The 25,553-nt window shown below is 27.6% G+C and overlaps 1 protein-coding gene across 1 annotated transcript in view; it reads right to left on the minus strand.

The window, feature by feature from the left end:
• The window catches only part of LOC124807958 (adhesion G-protein coupled receptor G2), a 110,430-nt gene that overhangs the window by 23,913 nt on the left and 60,964 nt on the right, over positions 1–25,553 (minus strand). Inside the window, exons 5-6 of the mRNA XM_065812295.1 lie at positions 11,972–12,542; positions 11,651–11,888 (exon numbers count right to left, since the gene is read on the minus strand). Coding sequence (XP_065668367.1) covers positions 11,651–11,888; positions 11,972–12,542 — 809 coding nt within the window. The remainder of the gene's footprint in view (positions 1–11,650; positions 11,889–11,971; positions 12,543–25,553) is intronic.

Consider the following 25,553-nt stretch of genomic DNA (forward strand, 5'->3'; position numbering starts at 1 on the left):
TTATAATAATTCCACAACTGACTTTATGACTTTTGATAAGTATGTTCAAAAAAATATAAAAAACCTTCATTACTTAGAGTTCTTCATTCTCCAATTATAAACGTCATGTAACTTATAAAGAATTGTTAGGAATTATTAGGTACTCTTAATGAAGAACTATAGCATGAAAATAATTCAGTTACGGCCAATCGTAGGTTTATCACCTCAGATAATTTGCAAACAATCAGTGTTAAATAAAATATACCATCTTTTTCAAGCAGATAATTAAAACTTAGTAAAAAATCTTTAATAGAAAGTTAAACTATAGCATCTTTGAGAGTTCATGTAGAACGGGATATAAGCAAATTAAAAGGGTTTCGCCAAATAAGTCAAGAAATTCGCTCACCGTTTTATAGGTCAGTCAACCAACTATGACAGTCACTTATCTTTTATATAACTTTTTCTCACCACTTATCAAAAAACGAAATCAAAAATAAAACATTTATTTAAATGGATTATATTATTTCTTGAATATTGACATCATTATCCGATATTTAATTTTGTAACTAATTCAAAAAAGAATTGATTGTCAAAAGGTGTTTATATGACAGCAATTCCCTTAAATTTATACGCAACTAAGTCGCAAAACTGGGAATTACTTAACCCCATTACCATTTTTTTGTACCAATGGGATGATTTTTTTTTTCTAAAATGGTTCTCCATTTTTAGTCCAATATAAAATTTATTGTCACATAACTATCTAAAATAGATAAGTTTTGTTATGTTTTGGGACCTTTAGTTTCAATTATACCATAATTGTATTCAGCCTCTTCACAAAATACCAGACCAGACTTGCAGATAACCAAAGTTAAATAGGCTACATAACAATTTCTGCTTTTTAATATAAAGTGCTAAGATTTAATTTATTTTATAATACTTTAATATATTCTTCTTGTGCATGTGGTTCATAAGTATGACTATGGTATGAAGATTCTTGTAAAAACTTAGCAATAACTGCTGAACCTCATGTTAAGATTTTCAGATTTTCTTTTGCGTATATAAGTTTTATGAGAAGTACTTAAAGTTAAACAATGTTTTCTTAGATTAAACCATTATGGGTTTTCATTTTGTGTTACTGTATCAGCTTCATACTTTCTAGTTTGTTTAGAAAATACTTTGTCAATATATATGTAAGATATATGTCAATATATCTTATTTATATTTATATATATATATTAATAAATATTATAATAAATAATATTTATAAGATATATGCCAATAGACAATAAATTTTATTTTTTGTTGTTGTCAATGAAAAAATGTCAATAATCAAACAAAGTAGAAAGTATAAAACGAAGTTCACTTTTCACACTTGCTTTGCATTTTACTTTTACAATTATATTAGTAAGGGTATACAATGTATAAATTCTATCAGGTAATATATATTGTTCGTATTTAAATCTTTTTTCTCTTTCAAAAATTTTTTTTATGGCCATTATTTTGATTTTAGCATATTTTTATTTGCCCGAGTACATTGCATCATTTCCAAAGTATTACGTCATAGGAATCCGGGTGTGTCTCTAGAGAAAAAAACATTTAAAAAAGATATTTTTTCATGACATTTTACATTAATTTTGCTATTCTTTAACGTTTGACGTTCACTTTTTTGAATTTCAAATTCTAATCAATTTTTGAAAAGAATGCATGGACACCGGCAGGGGCGCCGCCAGCATTTTTTGCTTTTTGAGATAGCTAACTTTCAGACACGGAGCAAAATTTTGGGTCTTTTTGTTCCCAAGCTCCAATCATCGCAGTATTTTGCAAAGCATCTTTATTTGACATTAGTATAAATATATAAATATTTGGAGTTTGTTCCATGCCTGGAAGCTTTCTAGGGTTGGGAATACCGGACCAAGAATCAAATACCGGTATTTTGGTATTGAAAATTTATAATCCCGGGATTAAACCGGTATAATTAGATTTTCTTTTAATAATACAAATAAATAAATAATATAAATAAAAAATGGTTTCGCAATTAAAAAAAGCTATATTAACTTATTAAAAGAATAAAAAAAAAAAAAAAAAATCAGTAAAATGTTAGTTATATATTAATCATAAGAAAAGGAAGAAAACATAAATTTTTAAGGTTCTACTTTTTCTGAAGTTAGTTTTTGATATAAGATCTCAGAAAACATAGGTTGTTTAGCGAATTATCGCCCATCTTTGACCGAATTCGGGTGCAGACTAAGCCAGCTACCTAAAAAGCTCTCTCTGATTCTACACTGGTTGCTTGAATACATAGCAAATAATTTTATATTAAAGTTAAGTATTTTTCCATTTTGCCATTTGTCTCAAAAAATGACATTTCTTTTTTTATTGAGCGTGTGAGATCATTTTTATTTCGGTCGATTTCTTTGATCAACTTCATCATCATCGGCATTGAATATTATATTTGTGTCTATTACATTGTTGGCTAAAGTAGATGTTGTTGCTAAAGGTGCAGCTTCATAATGCAAGTTGGCCACACCCAGACGTTGTATCTGTGTAACGATAACTTTTGCGATTGGAGCTTTGGTAGTGATCGGAAATAATTCATAATCTCTATCGGTTTCATCATCGCTCAGATTTTCATTGGAGTCTGCATTGTGTAAATATTACAAAACACTTGATTTTTCTGTTCGTCTTTCAAGAATACGTACTTTTAAAGCTGCTTTCAACTCATAACTTAATGAACATGGATGGCAAGTTATTGATTTCATCATAAATTGAGAAGCAGCATCTGCAGATAATAAAATTGCATCTTGTCGGCATATTGCTTCAACTGTAAGCTCTATAGGAAGTAAAACTGAAAGGATATTTGACAACATTTCAAACTCTGCATCTGAAAAAAAAAAGTGATTTTAAATCTATTAGACTCTTTTTGATGCAATTTTTTAATTTGACAAAACGTTCTATCATAGACACCAAACTATTCCATCGTGTTTTTGAGTCTTAAACCAGAGATAATTCTTTACCGAACTCTTCTTTTACATATTTTTGTAGGACTTTGCCATTTTTTGTAAGCGAAGAACGAAATATTTTGAACACTTTTCGAACTTTTTAAGTTAATGGTAACGTTTGCTGATGTACCAGAAAAGAAGAATTATCATCATCGTTTTCAGTGAAGATTATGAGAAAACCATTTTCATTTTAATAATCTTTATCAATTAATTCGTCTTCATCTGTGGAATTCTGCTCTTTTTCAAATCTGGGTGGAGGAACTGATGTAATGTTGGGATCTTCTTCATTATACAGACTATACTCATTATTAGATTTTTTTATAGAGTACACCGATAATAGCCAACTAAATTCCATGCGCTAAACATAGCTGCTGATGTGCTTCGATTAACCTGCCTACCTTTGTCATAACTGCAGCGCTATCAGTGGTAATACGTTCAATATTCTTGATCGAAAGCTTAAAATCACTTAACCTATCATTGACAAGCTCAACACATTTTTCTGCGTGAATTGTTCCAAAAGCACAAATTAATCCTTGATTCCAAAATTCTTTGTTAGAGTGGACATTAGTATTTATGAAACGTCTATTTCTTATCGATGTCCATTCATCGAAAGTTAGAGAAAATCTGTTTCCATTAGCAATTCTGCTCGATAATTCTTTAATTACTTCGTCTCGTATATTATTACTGTAATTCAATACCCTTTTGTGAATTGTTTTGTGAAACTTTGGTATGTTAGAAAAGCCTCTGGCTGTTAAGCCTTTTCTAATATCATATGATGTGCAAATAATGTTGAATGATGAACTATCACACGCAGTCATCCTAGCTAAAATAGCTGGCAATGAATCATCCTTTTTATCACTTTTAAAGAAGTTGTTTATAGTTACTGAAGGTTTTGATGTCTGTAAAAATTCTGAAGAATCTAAAACAGTGGGGCTACCTACATCTCTTTTTAACAAATTGACTTTATAAATTGTTTTTAAATCGGTCTGAAGACCGTTTGTAGAACCTCCATGTGTTTTTATTTTTTTCTTACACAATTTGCATTTAGCACACTGTCCTGCTTTTTCTCTAACAAAATGAAACCATGGTGAATTTTTATCATTTGCTTTGGAATGCTCCTCAAAATCTTGAATATTCATATCGGTATAAAATACAAATTTTCTTAAAGATAATAAAATGTATAATTTATAATGTAAAATTTAACTTACCGTTTATAATTTTATATAATATTTTTAATTTAAATAATAATAACCAATATCATATATGATATTGGTATATATATATACCCACATTTAATTTTGTACAATGAACTTTGTTTCCATTTATAAGATCAATTAAACTTTTAAACTTTTTGAGCTTTCGAATTGTAAAAATATTTCGAATACCGAAATAGCGGTATTCGACTTTTTTAATACCGGTATTTCGACAACTATAAATTGCTCCAAATACCGGTATCCCAGTATCCGGGATCCCGGTATTCCCAACCCTATACATGCTTACTAATAGCTTGAAAAACGTTATTCAAAATAAATTACTTTAAAGGCATAATTCTAACAAACACATGAAAAAATTGCGTATTTTTACGCAAAATACTCAAAAATAATACGTTAGATGAGTTGCGTATTGAGTATTCTACTCAACAAAAATAGGTATGATAAGTTGCGTACTGAGTATTCCACTCAAAAAAATGCGTATGTTAAGTTGCGTATTGAGTATAATCGGAGTATTATATCAATAAGTTATACGCAAAAAAAAGTGCGTTCTAACGTTTGGTAGTAATTAAATACTTACGAGACTTATTATTTTTTTTACATGTGTTTAACACTTGGAACATCTTGAGTAACCTGTTTTTAATCTGACTTACCATAAGGGTTCAAAATATATCATGTATATTTATAGACCATGTATATTTACATTTTTTGATTGTTAAATTATAATTTTGCAAATTTTTCTTTATTGTAAAACACATAATATTAAGAATAATAGCAATAATAATAATTATAATAATAACAACAACAAGAACAATAATAATAATAATGATAATACTTTTCTTACCAAAATAAGCTTTCTTACCCTCTTTGAACTCAACGCGAAGCATTATTCATATGCTTTATTTAAGAATATATAGATTCATTACTTTTGAGAGTATCGTATTTTATTTTTTGCTTTATTCATTTTCTTGGGTTTCCTGAATTAGGTTTTCAATCATTTTTAAACATTCTGCTAGTAACTTGCAGTCATGATATTTTTTCTGATTAGAAAAACAAGTGTTTGTTTTAAAGTCATTATTCTTAGAATTACTTTAAACACAGCTGATACAGTGTGAAGCAATATTTCACTTTTCTATGCAGTGCGCACCATAAGTAGTCTTTGAATATTATTTTGTTTTTTTAAACGCCTTTTAATGTCTTTTATTGTGTTTCTATCTAACATTTTGTTAGAAAAATAAACCCAATTATGCCTTCAGATATCGTATTATAAAGAACTGCTAGTAAATGCTGTTAGTTTGGTTTAATCGGTTTAAAAAGATTCTAAATAATCAATAAATGAATCTGATAAAACAGATTGATTTATTGATTTACAGTTTTTTGATTTATATAAAGTTTTATACAAGTTTATGGTATGCCACTTTGTCATTGTTAGAAAAGTTTAATTACAACCTAGGAAATAAAAATAAATACTTGAAATGACATAAGATAAAATTTAAATTAATTTATTGATATTTTAAAGACTTATTTTTGAAAACAAGACATAACAAATTGGCGTCAAAGCACTCAAAATGATCGATTAGCAAACGACATTAGAAATCCTCAAGCATAATATATTTAATGTCAAATACCAGAGTTTGACATGCTAGGAATATAAGTTATAATTGTTTATAACCAAAGTGTATGCTGGTTAAGTTAATACTTTTTAAATGCTATTCAGTTAGACAGATTAAAAAATGCTTCAAAAATGTACCTGTCAATGTTCATTGGTTAAAGTGGTTTTTAAGGTATATCTTGAGTAAATCTTGAATCAAATTTATAATTTAGGAAGTGTTTTGCAAAGTTCATACCCATCTTTTTACAAGTTAACTTCTTCTTTTGTATATATGTAAGTACTTCTATTTTTATTTTTTGCTTCCCGGCCAAATCAATTGTGTACTTGAAAAAAATGAATAATCAAGTGGTCTTAAATTAAAAAACATTACTTGTTACATTTAAATGTTTTCATGAGATATTTTTTTTTATTAACTTAGTAGCTAATGGTATTGCGGATAAAATAAACACTTTTTTGTAATAATAACTGATAATAGTTGCGTTGACTATGATAACTGATAATAATTGCGTTGACTCTTTCATTATCTCCAAAAATTGACCGTCTTGCCCAACTGCTAATTTGTTAGTATCGATTTTTTTGAAGTTATCTACAGCTTCATTGAGATTTCTTTCGATAGTTCTTTACGATAGTTAATTGTATTAATTCTTTACGATAGTTACTTGTGTTAAATAAATTCGACTGTTTTTACAGTGAAAATAACCAGGTGCTCTTTCGTAAAAACTCATAACATTTTAAGGTAAACCTTGACTTACCAGAAACTTTGTACTCAAAGTACTTAATTTGTTTTATTGAAAGCTCTGGGGTAATTTTGGGTAACGGGGAAGCGTGTGTGGCAGGTATTTTAAAAGTTCATTTTTTTTCTTAATGTATAAAAATTATTATTTTATTCGCTCATAAAAACTCAGCTATTCCTCACATTTCGAACAAGTCTTTTAAATGCATGAAAATATTTGGAAAAACATATAAATACTAAACGTTTTATGAAACTTTAAACAACAATAAATTTTTAACTGCTTTGAATTATGGTTTGAAATTTTTAAGGTTTTCTTATGAAATGATTGCAATATTTTTTAGTTTTTAATTTTGCCTCATTCTTTAAAAAACAACTTTTAAATACCTTAAACATATTATAAAATCTTTTTTTTAACATTTCAGTTTAAAAAAAAATTATGCAGTTTTTGAAGATAAAAATTTTGAAAGGATAAAAAAAACGCAGAAATTTTTAAAATCATTTATAAAATTTCTTGCTTGTTAGTGTTTTTATTTAGTAAATTTTTAAGCGGTAGTGGTGTTGTTATATATATATATATATATATATATATATATATATATATATATATATATATATATATATACATATATATATATATATATATATATATATATATATATATATATATATATATATATATATATATACATATATATATATATATATATATATATATATATATATATATATATATATATATATATATATATATATATATATATATATATATATATATACATATATATATACATATATATATATTTTTTTATTTTTTTTTTGCCGTGATTGACCAAGTTTGACTATAAAAATTCCGAAGAGAAGCTTTAGAATCTAGAAAGATGAACGGCTCAATCATCCATAATTTTTTTCCCGAGATAAAAATACCGAAAATAATTTTTGCAACGTAGGTATTTTACCCTACTTAAATATATCCAATTCGGAGTTTGAAAATAAACTTAGCACAAGACTCTAGACTTTGTAATTGCTTTTCCACTGATTGTTACACTTTACTTATTTTGGCTTTTAGTTTAACCTTTGGGTTGTTTTTATTTTACCCTATATAATGATTTTATGATATAATTTCTTTTGTAAAAACTGCCACAGTTGAAATATATAATATATATATATATTTTTATTTTTTTTCCTATTTTTTTATAATTCACCTTCCCAAGGCCAAGAAGGCCACTACAGATGAGGAGGCTACTTGTGGTTATAACCCTCTCTCAACTCTATAACTCCGAAAGACGAACCTTGACTAACAAGGCCGCTGCGCGGAGAAACAAGTTTAGCGCGGTACTAATATAGGCGTGGTGGGAATCGAACTTGAAACCTCTTGCTTATGAAGTGAGGGCTCTACCACTACACCACTACCGCATATATATATATATATATATATATATATATATATATATATATATATATATATATATATATATTTTATTTTATTTTTTGTTTACGCAGCATTTAATGCGGCTTCATCAGCGCTAAGAGTTAATCTTGCTAGAATACTGACTTAGTAAATACTTGTAACATAGCTAATCTTTTATTTAAATGGAAAACTTGCTGATTTTAAAACTTGCTATAAAAAAAGAAGTTAACAAGTAGCCAAAAAACTGAAAAGATTTTGACTCCTAGTTTATTTTATTTAACTATGTTAAAAAACTTCAGATGAAACAAAATGAGTAATCATGCTTTAAACAACATTGTCCTACTTATTCAGGGCCGTCCCGTGGGGACTTTAAAATCTTTTCAGGGTTGCCCTGTACGTATAATAAAGTAAATTAAATAAAAGCAACATAGAAAAATAATTAAAAGCTTTATACTGATTTTAAAATTTTTTTTTTTTTTGGTGTAGAATACTACAAATGATCGATGCCAGTAAAATGTGGATTTTTACCGCAGAGAAGTAAGTGAAATGTGTGCTACAAAATTCAGTTCAGGCCTAATTAAAAGCGCATGTTTTGTTTTTCAAAGGTTTTCAAAAAAAAAAACTCATCCTAAAATTATATATATGAAATAGGCTAAACATGAAGTTCTGTTCAAGGGTTGGGTTGCACTTGAAGGTAAACTCAAATATAATTATTTTGTTTATTGTACACATATGCAAGTGCTATATGAATGAATCAAACAAAAAACTATATAAATATAAATTAAAACAAATACATAACATTATATACATAAGCTTAATACATGAGATAAATTAACTGTATATAAAACTAAATTTTATTAATATGAACATACACACTATACATACAGTTTATAATACGTGTAAAAGTGGAACATTGGTATGTGATAACAACAAATATAAACAATTAAATTTAGTTATATTGAAAGAAAGTAAGGGACTTTTTGCCAGATAATATTGGCATGACTGCTCATTTTTCAAAAGGACTCATTTTGTCTGACGAAATGAAATTTTTCAATAAATATCAAATTCTTAAAGTGAAGGCCAAATAGGAACACTTCTCAATGAAAAATATGAAAAACTTGTCCATGTTTTTAAATAAGGTGATGTTTTAGATTTTGATATTTTGAATAATGAAGACGTGTAAAAAATTGTAAATCCATTTTTTAGCCACTCTAAATACATATAAAACTGATCTTCTGTATTTAATTTTGGTTTTGGATCAGATTTTTCTTCATAGACTAAAGTATAAATATTTGAGGGTAGTAATAGTTTAAAAATTTGTCCAAATTAATAAACTGTTCATGTTCAAAGCCAGTATACTTTTAGAACAGTTTTTTGTTTGTCGACAGATATTCATAAATATGAATATATTTTATTTAATATTGATTTAATTGATTTTTTATTATTTCGAGATTAAACATAGCACATTTTAGATATTAAGGTCGTCATAACATCAACTTCTTCTTAGGGTGCTCAAAGTCAATTAACTGTATTTGCTTTTAAACTTAATGTCTTCGTTTTTAAAATGTTTTCAAAAATTTGAAGAAGTTTTCTCTTTCTAGAAAAAGACCCTTTTTTTACATTAATTTGCTTTTTAAATCAAAAAGTAGATATGGTTTCTTTCTTTTTTGAAAGTTTTTCGGCCAATATTTGTAGATAATTGAATATCTTCAACTTTAAAATGAAGCTCATATACTAAACTTGAATCCTTTTAAACGAATTAGTCATTTTTTACTTTTCTTCTAAACTGAGAAATAATTTTGGACCACTTAATACGACGAACAGTGTCCTGAGGAATTTTAAATAACCCAATGGCTGACTTGATTTCTTGAGAATAGTAAATTGCACTTTTGCATTTTGGATTACATCAATAAGCTTCAATGCCTCCAAATTCAAGTTTTTCAACTTTTTCTATGTCAAGCAGGCGAATTCGCACATATTAAAAAAAAAAATAGTAACAACTACTAAATTTTAATGCTTACGTTTTATCGTTGTATTACTTTTATCATTGTTTAATGCAACGTTTTATTATTGAGCTAAACCATTTCTTAATTTTAAAAGTAAAAAGATTTATACTTTGCTTTTATCCAAAGTTACCTAACATACTGTAATATGGCCTGGGCAAGTATCAATCATACAAAATTAAAAGGGCTTTATACTAAACAAAAGTATACATGTGGAGTTATATTTGGAGCAAATAGAGCAGAACCCTGCGAGCCTTTTTGTGTTTATTTGAGGCTTTAAATATTTATAAAATAAATTTACATGAACGTTTAGTTTTTATGTATAGAACTAAGCTAGGAATGTCGCCAAAAATATTCGAACCCTATTTTAGTGAAATCCGCAATATATAAAGCATAAGATTCTCAGTCAACAACTTTGCTGTCCCAAGATATAATTTAAAATTGAGTTCATAATCAATTAAGTATTGTGGACCATATTTATAAAATTTTTTTCAGATATTATAAAGAAAAAGAAAACCACCTTCATTGATTTAAAAAAGAATCTAAACGTTTGTTCTTATTTATGGATCTCACTGTGCTAGATTTAAAATGCTTCTTTTAAATAAAGTAAAGCTCTAATAAAAAATCAAAAAAAAACTCTTTAAAAAGAATGTTATTATCACAATCCACAACAACAAAGTTTATTAATGATATTACTCTCTCTATATAAATATGTATGTATATCTCTTTTTTCATCTTTATTTTTTTATTACAAGCATATAATCGTTATTTTGCAACTGCAGCTGTCATGTTTTTTTTAAACTTCAGATAATGTAAATATTTTAGCAATTACTAGTTACTACTTTGTATATTTAAGCCAATATAATGTGATATTTATAAATCGCGATTTTATAAAAATGAGGCTCTGTGATAAGACAGAATTATGTCTTCATCTTGCTTTAGCCATCACTTACAATTTTGTTTATATAAATGAAAATTGTATTTATTGTAGAAAGCGAAATTAAAATATTAAAAAATAAAAAAATTTCCGACAACATTACGTCATTTTTACAAATTACATCATAGGAGTGCATGGTGCGTGTGTGTATATTACACAAAAGTGTGCGTGTGTGTGCATTACACAACACACACACACGCACACTTTTAAATTTTTCTCTTAGTTTCACATTAGCTACCACATATAAAAGAAAAGTGTATTACTAAAAAGAATATTAATTGGGTTTTTATTTTTCAAGTTGCGTTTGTTATATATATATATATATATATATATATATATATATATATATATATATATATATATATATATATATATATATATATATATATATATACATATTTAAATGTTTGTGTTTCGATATCGATTAATCAAAACTTGGTTAAAACATCCTGCTTCACTTGTATATCAATATTCATTGACTGATTTGAGTTATAAAACTGCAAAATCCATCTGCTAACAAACTTCGCACTGCGAAAACATTTACGCAATTCCGCTACCACATGGCGAGTTTACATGCTTGTGAGTAGCAGATGAGTGTACTAAGTCGCGCTGCCACGCAGCTCTGCTAAACTCTAATCTTGCTAATGTAGTAAAACAGTTAACTTAATTTTAAAATTAGTAAAATAGTTAACTTAAATTTCCTGACGATGTTTTTGGGCAAAATATAAATTGTAAAAATAATATAAATGAATGAAACTTTTTTTTTACCGAAATGTAGCGAGCGTAAGCAAAGAAAGTCCTAATCCTAACAACGAAACTCCACAACCAATATATGCAATTATTTTTAAAGCCAATGGGTTATCTGAATTTTGGTTAATATCAAGTAACACAGCAAAGTTAGTTAGGTGATCGCAAAAGCATGTAAAAATATCATTATTTATTCCAGTTTCATTTCTATAGCAACCAGTTGTCAACCACTTTCCGTAAACATTTGTAAAGCCAGTTTCTTAAAAAAAGTAAATATACTAAAAAAATATAACGCTTTAGTATTAAATGAGTTAAAAAAAACTTTTTAATATATAAATTTACCAACGTTTTCATCCCAGTATTTACAGCTGCTGGCACCCAAACCTTTGTGCGTTTTTTTAAATTTTATAACAACTGGGTTTCTAAGATTAGAAACATTCCTATTAACGACAGATGCAGATAGAATTGTACTTTGAAGAAATCTTTGATGAAATCCACTCATTTTTAAAAGTTGTATTAAATAATTTTCATCCAATAAAAAGAAGTCGTAGCGAAAGAAGTAGGAATATATAACTTCGTTTTCATCGTAAAAAACATCACTTGGTAGTTTCATGACTGCGTATGTTTTCTTTATAAAACCAGCGTCGTTGTTAAAACTGATTTTAACACTATTGTCTGGTAACTGTTGTGCTGATATTATTATATTTCCTTTTTTAACTTTTTTTATATGGAATCCAACGTTGACTTTACAAAAAGAAATGGAATTGTTTAATTGTTTTGAGAAAATTAGAGCAAACTCTGTGAGAACTTTCAAAATTCTTGTTGAGGAGGACGTTTTAATTTGTGATTCTGCAATACATGTCACATTTGAATCCAATACATTGTCAATAGTTTGTAAAACATCTATGAAAACCTATGGAAAAAAAAATAACAAAAAGTGTATTCAGGCAAATTTATTTAATCCAACAACAAAAGTAAAATAAATAAACTTAAAATTGTATGAAAAAACTGAAAAAAAAAAAAGTAAAAATCAAGTATTAATAGTAAAACCAAATCGTGAAAATAATAGTAATAGAAAAATCGTGAAAATAATAGTAATAATCGTGAAAATAATAGAAATAATAGTAAAACCAAATCGTGTTTTTAATGAGAAGTACTCATATCTACATTTTAAACTTTAATATAAACTTTATTTGTTTTATTAAAAAACAAGAAGAAAAAGTGAAAGAGATAATTTTACAATGTTTTTTTTTAGTTTATTTTATCTTTGTAAAATAGAAATAGCATCAGTTTAAGTAGTATAGAAAGAAATCTGTTTTTGAATCGTTTGCCCAAAATAGTTTGACACTATAAAAGGTACACTGATTAGTTTTACTCTTGTAATTAAAGCAGATAATTGTTGTTGTTTTGGTGAATCAATATATATTAGTTAGTGGTAGTTGTTTTGAAACAATTAATATTTTTTGCAATAAGAATGAAAAAAGTTCATTTAGTTTTATCAGTAAATAATAATAGTTTGTTTGATCTAAACAGTTCTGAAATTTGTTTGATCTAAACAGTTCTGAAAAAAGTTTGATCTAAACAGTTCTGAAACAGTTGAACGTTTATGCTGTTTCATAATGAGAACAGAATGAGTTAGAATTCCAATAGTTGTCATAAATAAAAGTCTTTGAATATATCTATGTTATAAATTTAAAAAGGCGAAGCTTTCATATTACGGATAATCGAGGAACGTCTAAATACATGGTGAGCTTTTTCTGTATAAACAAATTGCTTTCAATTACATAATTGAAAACAGTTTGTTAAAAGTAAAAATTCAACTTTTTACAAAAATAATTATATTTTTATTCCATACCACGATAGCTTTTTTAAACAAAATTGCATAATGAACAATTTTAAAAGGTTATTCTAGACTAATGAAATTATCTACAGTAAGTTTAGAATATTAGAAGTTCAGAATCATTTTTATTAAATCAAAGAACTGCGTATTTAAAAGCGTTATTTCTTTGGAAGCCATATTGATTGCTTTAAAGTAAATTGTTTATAGCAAGATGAACTTTGTTATGCAAAGTTTTGTTTAAAAATTTAGAGAATACTGAAAGAAGTGGAATTGGATAAGAACTACAACTATTTTTAATATCATTACCTGTTATATTCGGTGCTAATAGAATATCCCGCTAAATAATTGCGGGAATTAGCTTTAATTACTTTTTGTTCTTTCAAGGACATAATTGCTACATGCCCGCTACATAGATACTATATGACACGCTACAAATATGTGACCCGCTTTTAAATAGCTCGATATATACTGTAGATAGCAGATAGCAAAAATGTAAATTTCTCAATTATTTTATAAGTTAGAATTTGATAAAGAATGTAAATAAAAAACTTTATATTTTCATGCGAGATATTATTTATTTTTGTCCATCGCCAATCAACTGCCATAAAATAAAGATATTTTTCATATTTGTCTTTTATTTTCTAAGCATCTTTAGAATGATTTTTAGAAGCAGAATTTGAAATGCCTTTTAACTAATGCACATCACTAATTTCACATCTACATTTACTCTTTATAATCTTTATAATCATCCTGTTTAGAGTAAGTATTAAGACATTTGTCATAATTAAAACTCTCTTTCATCTTGATATTAAATAATTGTGAATAAAGCTTTTGTTATTTACACAACTTTATTTCTTTAAGCTATAATAAGTCTCCTAAAATCCGAAAATTATTCAAGCGAAAGTCAAAATGCAGTTTCGTTGAGACGAAAAGATTCGTGCCTCGCAATTTTTTTCGTCTTCTATAAAAAGATAATTAATGCCATCTGTTCGTCATTTTATTCTTCTATAATAGTACAATTTAATTGTAGAACTAGAATTAGAATCAATATAACTCTAATCTCCGAAATTTTTTTCCCGTTCTTGAAAATTACACAAAAGAAAAATTAAGGCCTTTGCTTTTGTTTTATATGTGCATTGGTTTGTTGAATAATAAATTGAAAAAACTAAATGCATAATAATTTGAACTTTTAATAAGGCTCAAAAGTTTCCATACTATTTCATTTGATTGCAAAGTTTAGTTTAGTTCTATTTAGTTTTTTTCAGCTAAAGAGCCAAAAATTTCACAAAACTTTGTAAAGCGTGATTTTTTCTCACCTACACCACCTGTACAGCCCTCACCTTCTCACCTACACCACCTGTACTGCTAATTTAACACCTCATTTTTATTTTTAATTTTAAGCATAAATATTTAGCATAGACAATACGAGAAACTTTCCGATCAATATAAGACCAAATTTTCAGCATTTATTTTACTGAGTGAATCTTTTTGGTGCTATAAAACATTCTCTTGCATAAAAAACAAAATAATTACCCAGCACAGCTAAAATAATATAATTGACTAATTCTGATTTCTACTTCTGTCAGTTTTAATATTATAGTGAATTTTACATGCTACTGTCTTTTGCAGAACTGACAAAGCTTACCTTTTTTCAAATATATTTTAATCTAGCAAGATTTAAGCTCTTAACTGCCTTTCGACCGTTTCCCAGCACCTGTGGCGCACCTCACTAACCATAAGCTATGCATCTGGATGGTGTTGTTTTCATGTTGAGTTAATGGCTGAAACTTCCACATCTTCACATCTAACATTTTTGAGGTAACATTTTGCGTATTTTTTTAGTTATAAAAGCCTTTTGTTTTATATTTTCACATCAAATGGTTTCGAGATATTGATGAACCAATATCTTTAAGTTTGTTTCCAGGTTAAATAATTTGCTCCATAAAATCAATAAATCATACTTTTACAATTAGAAAATCATTTTTAAAGTTTCTGTTTTTTAACAGATCGTGTCCCTTTTTATTTTAATAACGGCATTTTATTGTTATAAATGTTATAGAAAAAAGGAAAATAATTAAAAACTTCAAAAAATCATTTAAACAAAAAATTTTAATACCATAACTTTTGATTTAATGTTTCAAAGAAAAGAATAGGATTTTTCCGCGAAGTTCTCGTCCAGTCTTTAGTTTAACTTGTGTTTCATGGAGAAGAAACAAAATATGCAATCCTTTTTAATCATAATGTAAGCAAAAATAACTTTTAAACCAGTTAACTGGCCGTAGTGATTTTGCATTGATTTTATCTTAAAAAGATAGAGTCGTTTGTAGGACGATACAGATTTTGAAACAACACGCGCAAATATTTGAAATCTTATATAAATAAGTTATTTTTAAATTATTTAATTGGAAAGAGTTTCTTTTATAATTTTGTTCTAATTAATTTTACGCTATTTTATATCAACAAAAATGATCAAAAAAATTATTAAAAATAATATTGTAGGAACTTATTGTGTGGACAATGAGTGAAGTTGGATCTATGAGTTTTATATGGTGTTGATATTTTGCAAACAATATTTCGGTCAGTAGAATAACTAACTATCATCGAACTGATTTTACTAAGTAAGAATATTTTAACTCATTGGGAGATCCAGCTATTTTAAAGTAATTGTAATAATCAAACGTAGAACTGTTTTAAAATTTGTTAGTTTTTGTCTGAACGAAATTTAAGTGCTTGTTGCATTTGAAAATTTAACAAATATCCATGTTATAACTTACCCGAAAAAAGGAAGAAATTAACTTTTGCTAAGAACATAAAGAATGAGAAACAGAACTTAATTGCCATTTTAACTTATAATTTAACTAAAGATTTAAATTCAATTTGTTTCTTCTAAAATCATTGCTTTCAGTAAAACATACTCATTTGGAAAAATTTTGTTCAAGTTCTGTCGCAATTGTTGCTCACTTAATTTAAGTTTAAAAGTTTGCAAAGTTGCAAAGTATTGCAAACTTTTAAAATTAAATAGAGTTGCAAAGTATTGGTTTGGAGACTCCAGATTGTCTGTATATTTTGAATAAGTTATTTGAATAGGTAAAAAATTTAATCAACCGGTAGCAAATTATAATTGACCGGTTTATCAAATTGGCATTGTAAACTGTAAGCTTACATTGTCTTCTTTTTATCCAAGTTCTCCGCAAGCATCATTTTTTGGATGAGGAATATAAAATATGCACTATTTACAGGTCTGCCAATTGATTTAAAGTTTATTTTCCCCTGTTTCCCCTTTTTTTAACAAAAAAAATCTAGAAAATTACTTGATCACAACACTCAGCAGAAGTTAAACGCTCTGTACGGTATCAATTATACTTTTCGAAATATCAAATATAATAAAGTATGTTTTTAATGTCATAATAACGTTTTTCACAATATTAAAACAATACATTTCTTTATAGTATAAAATGTATTAATTTTAAAATGAACCAATAAGTAAAACTTAGAAATGCGTTTTTAATTTTACTTTTTGCAAATATAATAGCTGAATTAGGGATTCCGAATCCGGATTTTGGAAGTCAGAATTCCGAAATTAATTTGATTTTATTAAATTTGAAATTCTGGAATAGAAAAAATCCGAATTCCGGACAAAACGGATTTTTATATCGTTAGCTTTTACGAAGGACGAAAAATCAAGTAACGAAGTGCATACAATGTAAACAGATTTAAAGAAATTGGGTGAATGTACAATCCAGTCGCAAGCAAAGCGCAAAAAGATATTAAACAAACAAAAATTTGATAATAATTCAAGTGTTGCTGGTGCGAATGCTGTTAATTTAGATTGAAAATGAAAAACTTTTTTTTATAATTTAAAGATTTTTATAATTTAAAAGTAGACAAAAGTTTTGCTGCATTAATATCTAGTAATATTTCCGTTGTTTGCCTTTGAAAAATAAAGTGCTTTAAAAGTACGCGAAGCAAGATCGTAAGTAAGAGTTAAAACTTGTGTTAGATTCGAAAATTAGACGGAGAAGCATGTTATATATGTTAGATCGTTTAAATCTTTTAAAATCTTCATAAAAGAAAGCACGAATTCATGATATAAATCCGGGCATACTTTTATATGAAACGAAATGGGATACAGTATCACAGATATCAAAAAATTTGATGCCAGTAAAATTAGTTGTTGACGCGTTATGCCGTATGACGCCAACTTCTGTTGGCGTTAGCACAGCATAACAACAACAACTTCTGCGAACGCAACCTTTACATTTATGCAACAAAATTTAGATGAGGATAACAAAATTGGCCTTGCATGGAGAAAAGACCTAGAAATCCAAATTAACTGATGAAGAACTATTTTAACTGATGTTTTATTGTATCTGCATAATGGAGATAGAGGGAGAAAAAAATTCATAAGACTATTTCTATTCATTCTAAAACAAAATTAATTAACTTTATTATAAACCTAGCCCAACGTCTTTATAATGAAACTACTCCGGAATTTGTTTGAACGAATTCTGAGTCTGATCCTGATAAAGAATCTGAACTTGAACCTAATGAAAGTAAAACTAGACCCTCCTTGTAAAAAATACTAGATCAAAAAATCTAGCAGCCACTTTTACAAGAACTTTAAAGAAACCATCAATTCAATTAGCAATACAAAACGAAAATAAATTTTTACAATAATCTGTTGCGTGTTCCTTTAACAAGCGTTGAACATTTTCGACAAAAATCAGGTCTAGACATGATAATACGACATTGAATTATTTGTGTATGCTAAGAAGCTTTTTTAAAAATCAGAATTAAAAAAAAAAATGTATATATCAATTTATTTTTCTCATTGAATTTGTTTTGTTTGTTTCCTTTTTTCGTTGAATTTGTTTTGTTTTATTGAGATTTAAAAAAAAAAAAAATTGTTTTAATCAAATTGAAATACTTTAAAACTTTTTTCTATCGAATTTTTTTTTATTCCAGAATTATATTGGCATTCCAACTTTTATTTCATGTAATTCCAAAAATTCTGGATCCCATTTTTCAATAAAAATGGGTTCACAAAGCTTAATAGATAAACTCAACAAAAGTGTTACACTATAAAATAGATGTGCAGTGTTATACTGCGTACACTCTGAAATAGATGTAGCTAATTTATAATAGCTTAATCTATTGTAAAATAATAAAAACTCAAAATAGCAGATAGTTTTTCTTGTAATTTTTAAAATATATTTTGGCTTTCTTAGTTCCACTATTATGCAAATATTATAAATAGAAAATACCATTAATATTAAATACAATAATAAAACACAAGAATTGATTTTTTTCTTTGTTTGACGTTTTGAAGGATGGCTCAAACATAAACTTTAAGAACAAATGGTTTTTTGATCCATCCAAAATAGTAATAAATTTTTTTGAAAATATATTTCAATATTTTATTTTTTAATCATTTTGAGGATTGCTCTGACGTTTTACGACATATTATCGAAATACATAATTCTATTTAGTTCACTTATATCATTCTATATAGTAAATTTAAAAGTACATTTTTTTAAAAAAGAATATAAAAAAATATAGTCAAAAAATTATAAGATTGTGTTAAAATTGTATAAACTAATAGAGCAAACTACTGATATTGATCATTTAAAAAACTTTGCAAATATTTTAGAATACTTCTCTGCAAATTTTAACATTTTAAGATATAAAAATATAAAAACTAAAGTATAATAAGTTATAAATACAATTAAAAACTTCTAATAATAGTAAGAATAATGTATAAGATCACGCTGAGATTATTTATAGCATAAATATATTTCTATTCACCACTAAGATAAATGTGCAAAATGTAGAGTAAAACCGGGTCAAACCGCACACTTATCAATAAAAATTAAATGACTTTTTTATATTATAAAATTAAATGATTTTATATTATAAATATTATAAACTTAAATGATTTTTTTTTTATTAGATAGGCAATAAAAAACTATATAAGATAATATAAATATATGTTTTGAAAAAAAAATATCGAAAATATTAAATGTAAAGAAAAAAAAGTGCGTTTTTAGGCGACATTCTGATAAAACTGCACACTTGTGAAAACATTGAAGTTTTTAAATTTTAACTTTTTTTTCATTATTTTTTTTAACACAATTTATATTTAGGAAACTATATTAAAGTTTATACATTTTTTGCAACAAAAAATTTAGTTCCAACTACATATTTCTTTGGTAAATATTTTTCTTTGAAGGACCGTTCCCAACAAATTGAATTTTCGCATTGCAACGTTTCTGTGTGTAAACTGTACTCTACACTTTTTACATTTTGCAACTTTTAATCGTCTGGCTGCTGGTACTTGTTCCTCATTATTATTTTGCTGAGGTTACCCAGCATTGTTATGTTCGCGCATTTGAGTACCTGGCATAGAGAGTCTACGCTTTGCGTTAAGTTTAGCAACTATCACGGCTTCCTATGTTGCTTTTTCTTCATCTTTTTGTTTGATGAACTCGATTACATTTCCTTCGGTAATACTTTTTCCGCCATGTTTTGACATGTTCAACTTCTTAACATGCGCTTGACTTCTTGTTTGAAAAAACTTCTTTATTTCGATCCGTTTTTTCAACCCTCAACACATGCTTGATACCTATACAAACTTGAAGCTGGTGCTGCGGTGGCTGTTGAAGATGACGAAGCTGCGTCTTAGCAAGATATTGCAGGTGCTGCAGAGATTGCTAAAGTTGAGGAAGATAGATTAAACGTTTGTGTGATTGTCAATGCCTTATCATTTGTGTTGCTTTTATTAGGTGGAAATAAGCCAATGTATAATGGAAACGAGTGATTGCATGAAAGTATGAAAAACATTTACCACTCTCGTACAGCAGTTTGAGCAACGGTGGAAAATTTTTTTTACCTGATTTATTACATTTTGAGTAAAATTAGTAGTAAAACTTTGTAAAAATTTCTTTAAATATATAAAAAAAATGCTTTGGTAGACAAATCAAGATTATATTGTGTTTTTTGCACAACAATACCGCTTCCAAAGCTATGTGAGTTGTATGCCCATCTAATACTAAAATATGAATACCACTAAGTTGCTCAGTTTCGGGAATAAATACTTCTTTTAGCCATTTAATAAAAGTATCGTGCTCCATTCAACCTGATTTTGAAATCGAATATTTGGTGCCAACTGGACCACCTCTTGCCCAGTCAGAACAAAAGTTTCTTTTGGTTTCGTATATCACAAATGATGGTGAAAAATGCCAATCAGCGTTTCAGCATTTGTTTACAGTATAATGAATTTTTTTATTGATGCCAGTAAGTTTAAATGCACGTCTTGTCCCTTTTCGACACGCTACGGCTGATTTGCCTTGATCACCCAAAAAACCTGTTTCATCACAATTCTAAATATGCGACCCAGAAGTTATACCAGTCTGTTGATTGGCGACGCATTCAAAATAACGATAAAATATTTCTGGCGTACAAGAAGCTCTTTTAGATGGTAAGGTATCCGCTTTTCTTATTGAAATTTCTTATGACCATCTCTTCATAAAGGCATAAAACCAGTTTTTACCAGGCTTGCCATTTTTAAAGTGCAAATGATTTTTGCGTTTAAGGTAGCCACAAAAATATTCTAGGATTTCATTTCGGGTTAAACCATAACCCAAGTCACCAAGTAATTGGAAAGCATGCCCCATACATCTTTCTGTTTCATTTGAGAGTACCATTGTTGTACCAGAGCCATGGAAGCCTTTGTTGTTGCTATTTTTGCGATTATTTATCTTTGAGCGTTGAGACTGTAACGCTATGTTTGAATGCAGATTTTCTTAGCGATGTTTTATTTTCTTTCATATTAGTTAATACGGCTAGTATATCGTCTTCCTTTTATGCTTTTCTTTTTTAGTTAACATGTTAAAGTGAGTGAGTTAAATTGAATCGAGTTAGTAATGATTATATTAGGAAATTTTATAATAATTGATTTTTAATGAGGAAGAGATGATTAATTAACAAATAACATTATAGTTCATTTTTTATTAAATCGGAATTAACACTAAGTTGATTAGATTAAGATAGGCGCTTAGTCAATTACGAAAAAATAAACAACCCAGTAATCATTGGACGTCTGGTAAACGTCCTATGAACCTTTAAAACTGGTCCACTCGTTCGTGGCGTGCTTAGACGTCCAAGGACGTTGAACTTAGTCTAAATTTTACGTGATCTATTGCGTTGTTGTAACTAGACATCCGTGGACGTCCATGGATGTCCTATAGACTTACCTTTTAACTTTTATGCGCATGCGCAACCCGATGCTATTTTTTTGACGTGCTAGCAACTCGCTTTAATCCATTTGATTTTAATCTAAATTTTGTTTCAATGGAAGCAAAAATTTATGAAAAAAAAATTAAAAAAAAACCTGAGAAAAGATGTCACAGGTTGGAAACACCTATTTATAAGGGTCAAAGCTAGCTAGATTTATTAATGTAGCCTGTTATTAACCTTAATTTCGCATACTATGAGAAATTAAGTCAATATCATAGTATGTATCTATAAATAAAGGTATATAAAGCTTTGAGTCATAGCTTTATGTCAAAAACTAGTAATATGCTTTAAATAACTTTAAAATATTTCACTTGAACAATAGTAAATAAAATAAATAATGTATGGTTGATAATAAATATCTTAGAATTGTGTTGTTTAAGAGAGATTCTGGACAATGCTTTTTTGCCTTGTAAAAAGGACAACTATATTTTTTTTTAAGAAAAACTCTTTTATACGTGCTATTTTACAATGTGTATACAACTTTTAGTTTTTTCTGTAGTTATTTCTTTATATGTTATATTTCCTTGCATTTTTCTTTATGATTACATATTTTTCTTTATAAGTATATCATATATTTATATATATGTATATATTTTAAACATATATACATATTATTAAATATATACGTATATATATATGTATAAATTTTCTTTATATGTATATTTTTTGAGCAGTTTGTCCGGATCTAAAAGTGTGTTTAATCATTAACCCCAAGTAAAAATACATATGCTTGGAGTGTGATGCTGTTTTGACATTTCAGTATATTTCTGAGCTACATTTTTGTAATAAAATTAGTTGCTTAAAAAATTTTTATTTTGACTTAAAATTGTGTTTTGACCTGAGGTAGCAAAATAACATTCAAATTCTTTAAAAATGTGAATAAATAAAAAATTTTAATATTTTATCTTTAGACTATTCAGCAATATTGTGATTAATGAAAAAAACCAACTAAGCAAAACAATAGTTCCATCTCACTGGGTTGACTCTGGTAGTACTGTTGCATATTTTCCCCAAATGGTTACAAGGCAGTTGGTATGTATTTCACAGAATGGGCTGTACCTGAACCAGGAATTTGAATTTGTTGAGTACATATTAGAATCTGGAACATTAGAAACATGCAAGACTTTTCTATAACCGTGCAAGTTAAAAAAAATTATACTTATTTAACAAATTTGGCAAAAGCTGCTATACGGTTTGAAATAAGCGATGCTGCAACAGGTGCATTGGCAACAGCTGTATTAATAGACTATGGTATTGTAGAAAATATAATAAATTACAAATAATAACTGAAAAAAAGATATTTGAAGAAAAAAAAAGAATCAGCACTATCATAAGTTCTTTGCATTTAGCTGATGTTAAAGAATTAAAGGTTATTAGAATTGATGGAAAAATTGTCTACATTAGTACATTCTGTCATTTATAATACTGATGAAGATCCTATTATTGTTGCTCCCACCAAAGAAGAACATCATCTTAAATTTACAACAGAATATGGGCCAACAACACAAAATTATTTGACTCATGTAGTCATACGTAATAGAACTGGCGCTACCATGGCAAACGCTACTGCAAATGTTTTAACAGAATATAATAGTGTTCAGAGCTTAGTCGCTGTTATTGTTGATAACACATCTTCTACTACAGGTGCAGATAACGGTTTGGTTATAAAACTCGAAAAAATTCTTAAAAGAAGTTTGCACCTTTTAGGATGTTTGCTTCATCAAGTGAAACTTCTACTGCGACACATTACATGTGAATTAGATAGAAACACAAATAGTCTTAAGTCTTATAAGGGGCCTATTCGAGATGCTGCATCTCATCAAACTCTTCATGAACATCTATTGGTTGAGTTTGTTCGCATATATTCAGAAATAGAGTTGTTTGTTAGCAGTGAGGTTATAAGCGATCTTAGTTCAGACCAGCGAAAGCTTTATGAGTACTGTTAGGGTATCTCAACAGGTTTTATATCTTAAAAATTTATTGAAAAAAAACCTGGACCAATTTTTTATGCTAGATGGCTAACTCTAGTCTTAAGAATAATGATGGTTTATGTTACGACTGATAAAACATCTCCTGAGTTATTAGTAATATCTAAATATATTGTTCAAGCCTATTGAGTAATGTGGTTTGCTATTAAGCGCTCCGGAAAATACAAAGATGCGTGTTAACTTCTATACAAAACCATTCAATTAGTCAAATTTCAAGACAGCAGGATTCAGAGCATTGTTTTTAAGAACTTACAAGGAATTTCATATTGTTGTTTGCAAGAAAATTCCTTGTACTGAATGCTGCTGGATGAAAATCTGAATATAAAAAATCAAGTCCTTAACCAAATTCTTCAAATAAGAGCATTGAAAGAAGACATTACTTTTAAACCAAAGCTGAAGCCAAAATCTATAATGGAAATAAATTTTGATGCTGAGTTTTGGGATTATCTTGTTTCTGTTGATGATATTCAGATTGAGCTCCCAACAACTCTTTGCATAACGCCAGAAAATCGGAGAGAGGCTATTAAATCAAACTTAAAATTTTGTGTAATTGATAAGAAAAATAATGCCTAACAATTCTCAATCTGTGGAGAGAGCAGTCAAATATTAACCTCAGAGGCATCTAAACAGGTTTATAGTTACAAAAATAAATACAAACTCATTTTGACTAAAACCCAAAGTCGAAGAGAGAATAAAAGAAACGTAAAAAAAGTGTGACTATTTTATAAAATGAATGTCTAGTATGTTAGTTATACTTTTTGTATATATTTTTTTTCTTTAACTGCTGAATGAAACATTTACTGTAGTCAATAATATAAGTATAGTTCTATTGATATTAAATTCCTTACATAGACTTCCAGGGTCGGTTTTATTGGTAGGGGGGCAGTTGGTAAAATAGACACACGCTCCACGATTTAGGGGCCCCCAAACGCTAATGAACTTCCTATTAAAACATTTTTTTTGTAATTAATTTAACAACTATTCAAAATGACTAAAAATACGCATAAAATTATTGTAATTATTAAAAATTTAGTTTAATCTTAGATTTCGATAGTTTTTCTGCACCCGGGCACCAGAAGAAGAAAACCGGGCTTTTAGACCACTAAAAAATAGGCCAGAAAGCATATCATAATGGCTAAAAAGTGTGATTATTAAATCCAATATCCCGAGGTGAAAATAACTTTAAAAAATTTAAATGTTATTATTTTGTGTTATTAACATTGCAATAAACAAATGCCAGGGTTTATGATCTATGATTTAAAAAAAAAACACCTAGTAGGCAGTGGCCTACTGTTTACTTTCTATTTTTTGTATACTTGTTTTATTACATTTAAAATAGAGCATTTTTTATTGTCAGTACGAATGAGGTATTGGTCGTTATTTAAAGTTATATTTTAAAATATACTCCATTATAAAATGTATTATTTAGTATTTTAAAAATAGTAAAGTTTTGAAAAATAAAATGCTACAATTAAATGATTATTAGAATTTTAGTATGCAATATTCAATGATGTGGCTAATGAATTTGCGCTGATTAAGGACAAACAAAAAAAGATTATTGACCGCTTGGATTTACTAGAAAGTAATTTTGTTAGTTTAACAGAAGTATCAAATGACACAGTTAAAGCAGACATAATTATGAAGCTATTGACTCATTGGAGAAGTTTGATGAAGAGGAAAATAGGTTAAACTCAACTAAAGTAGCAAGACTGCAAAAGGTATTTTTAAGTTATATTTTAATAAATTCTTTAAACTCTGTTTCTTATTTTAAAATAACTTTAATTTCAACCTTAATTTAACC

Source organism: Hydra vulgaris, chromosome 12 (assembly GCF_038396675.1).
Source record: "Hydra vulgaris chromosome 12, alternate assembly HydraT2T_AEP".
Lineage (NCBI taxonomy): Eukaryota > Metazoa > Cnidaria > Hydrozoa > Anthoathecata > Hydridae > Hydra > Hydra vulgaris.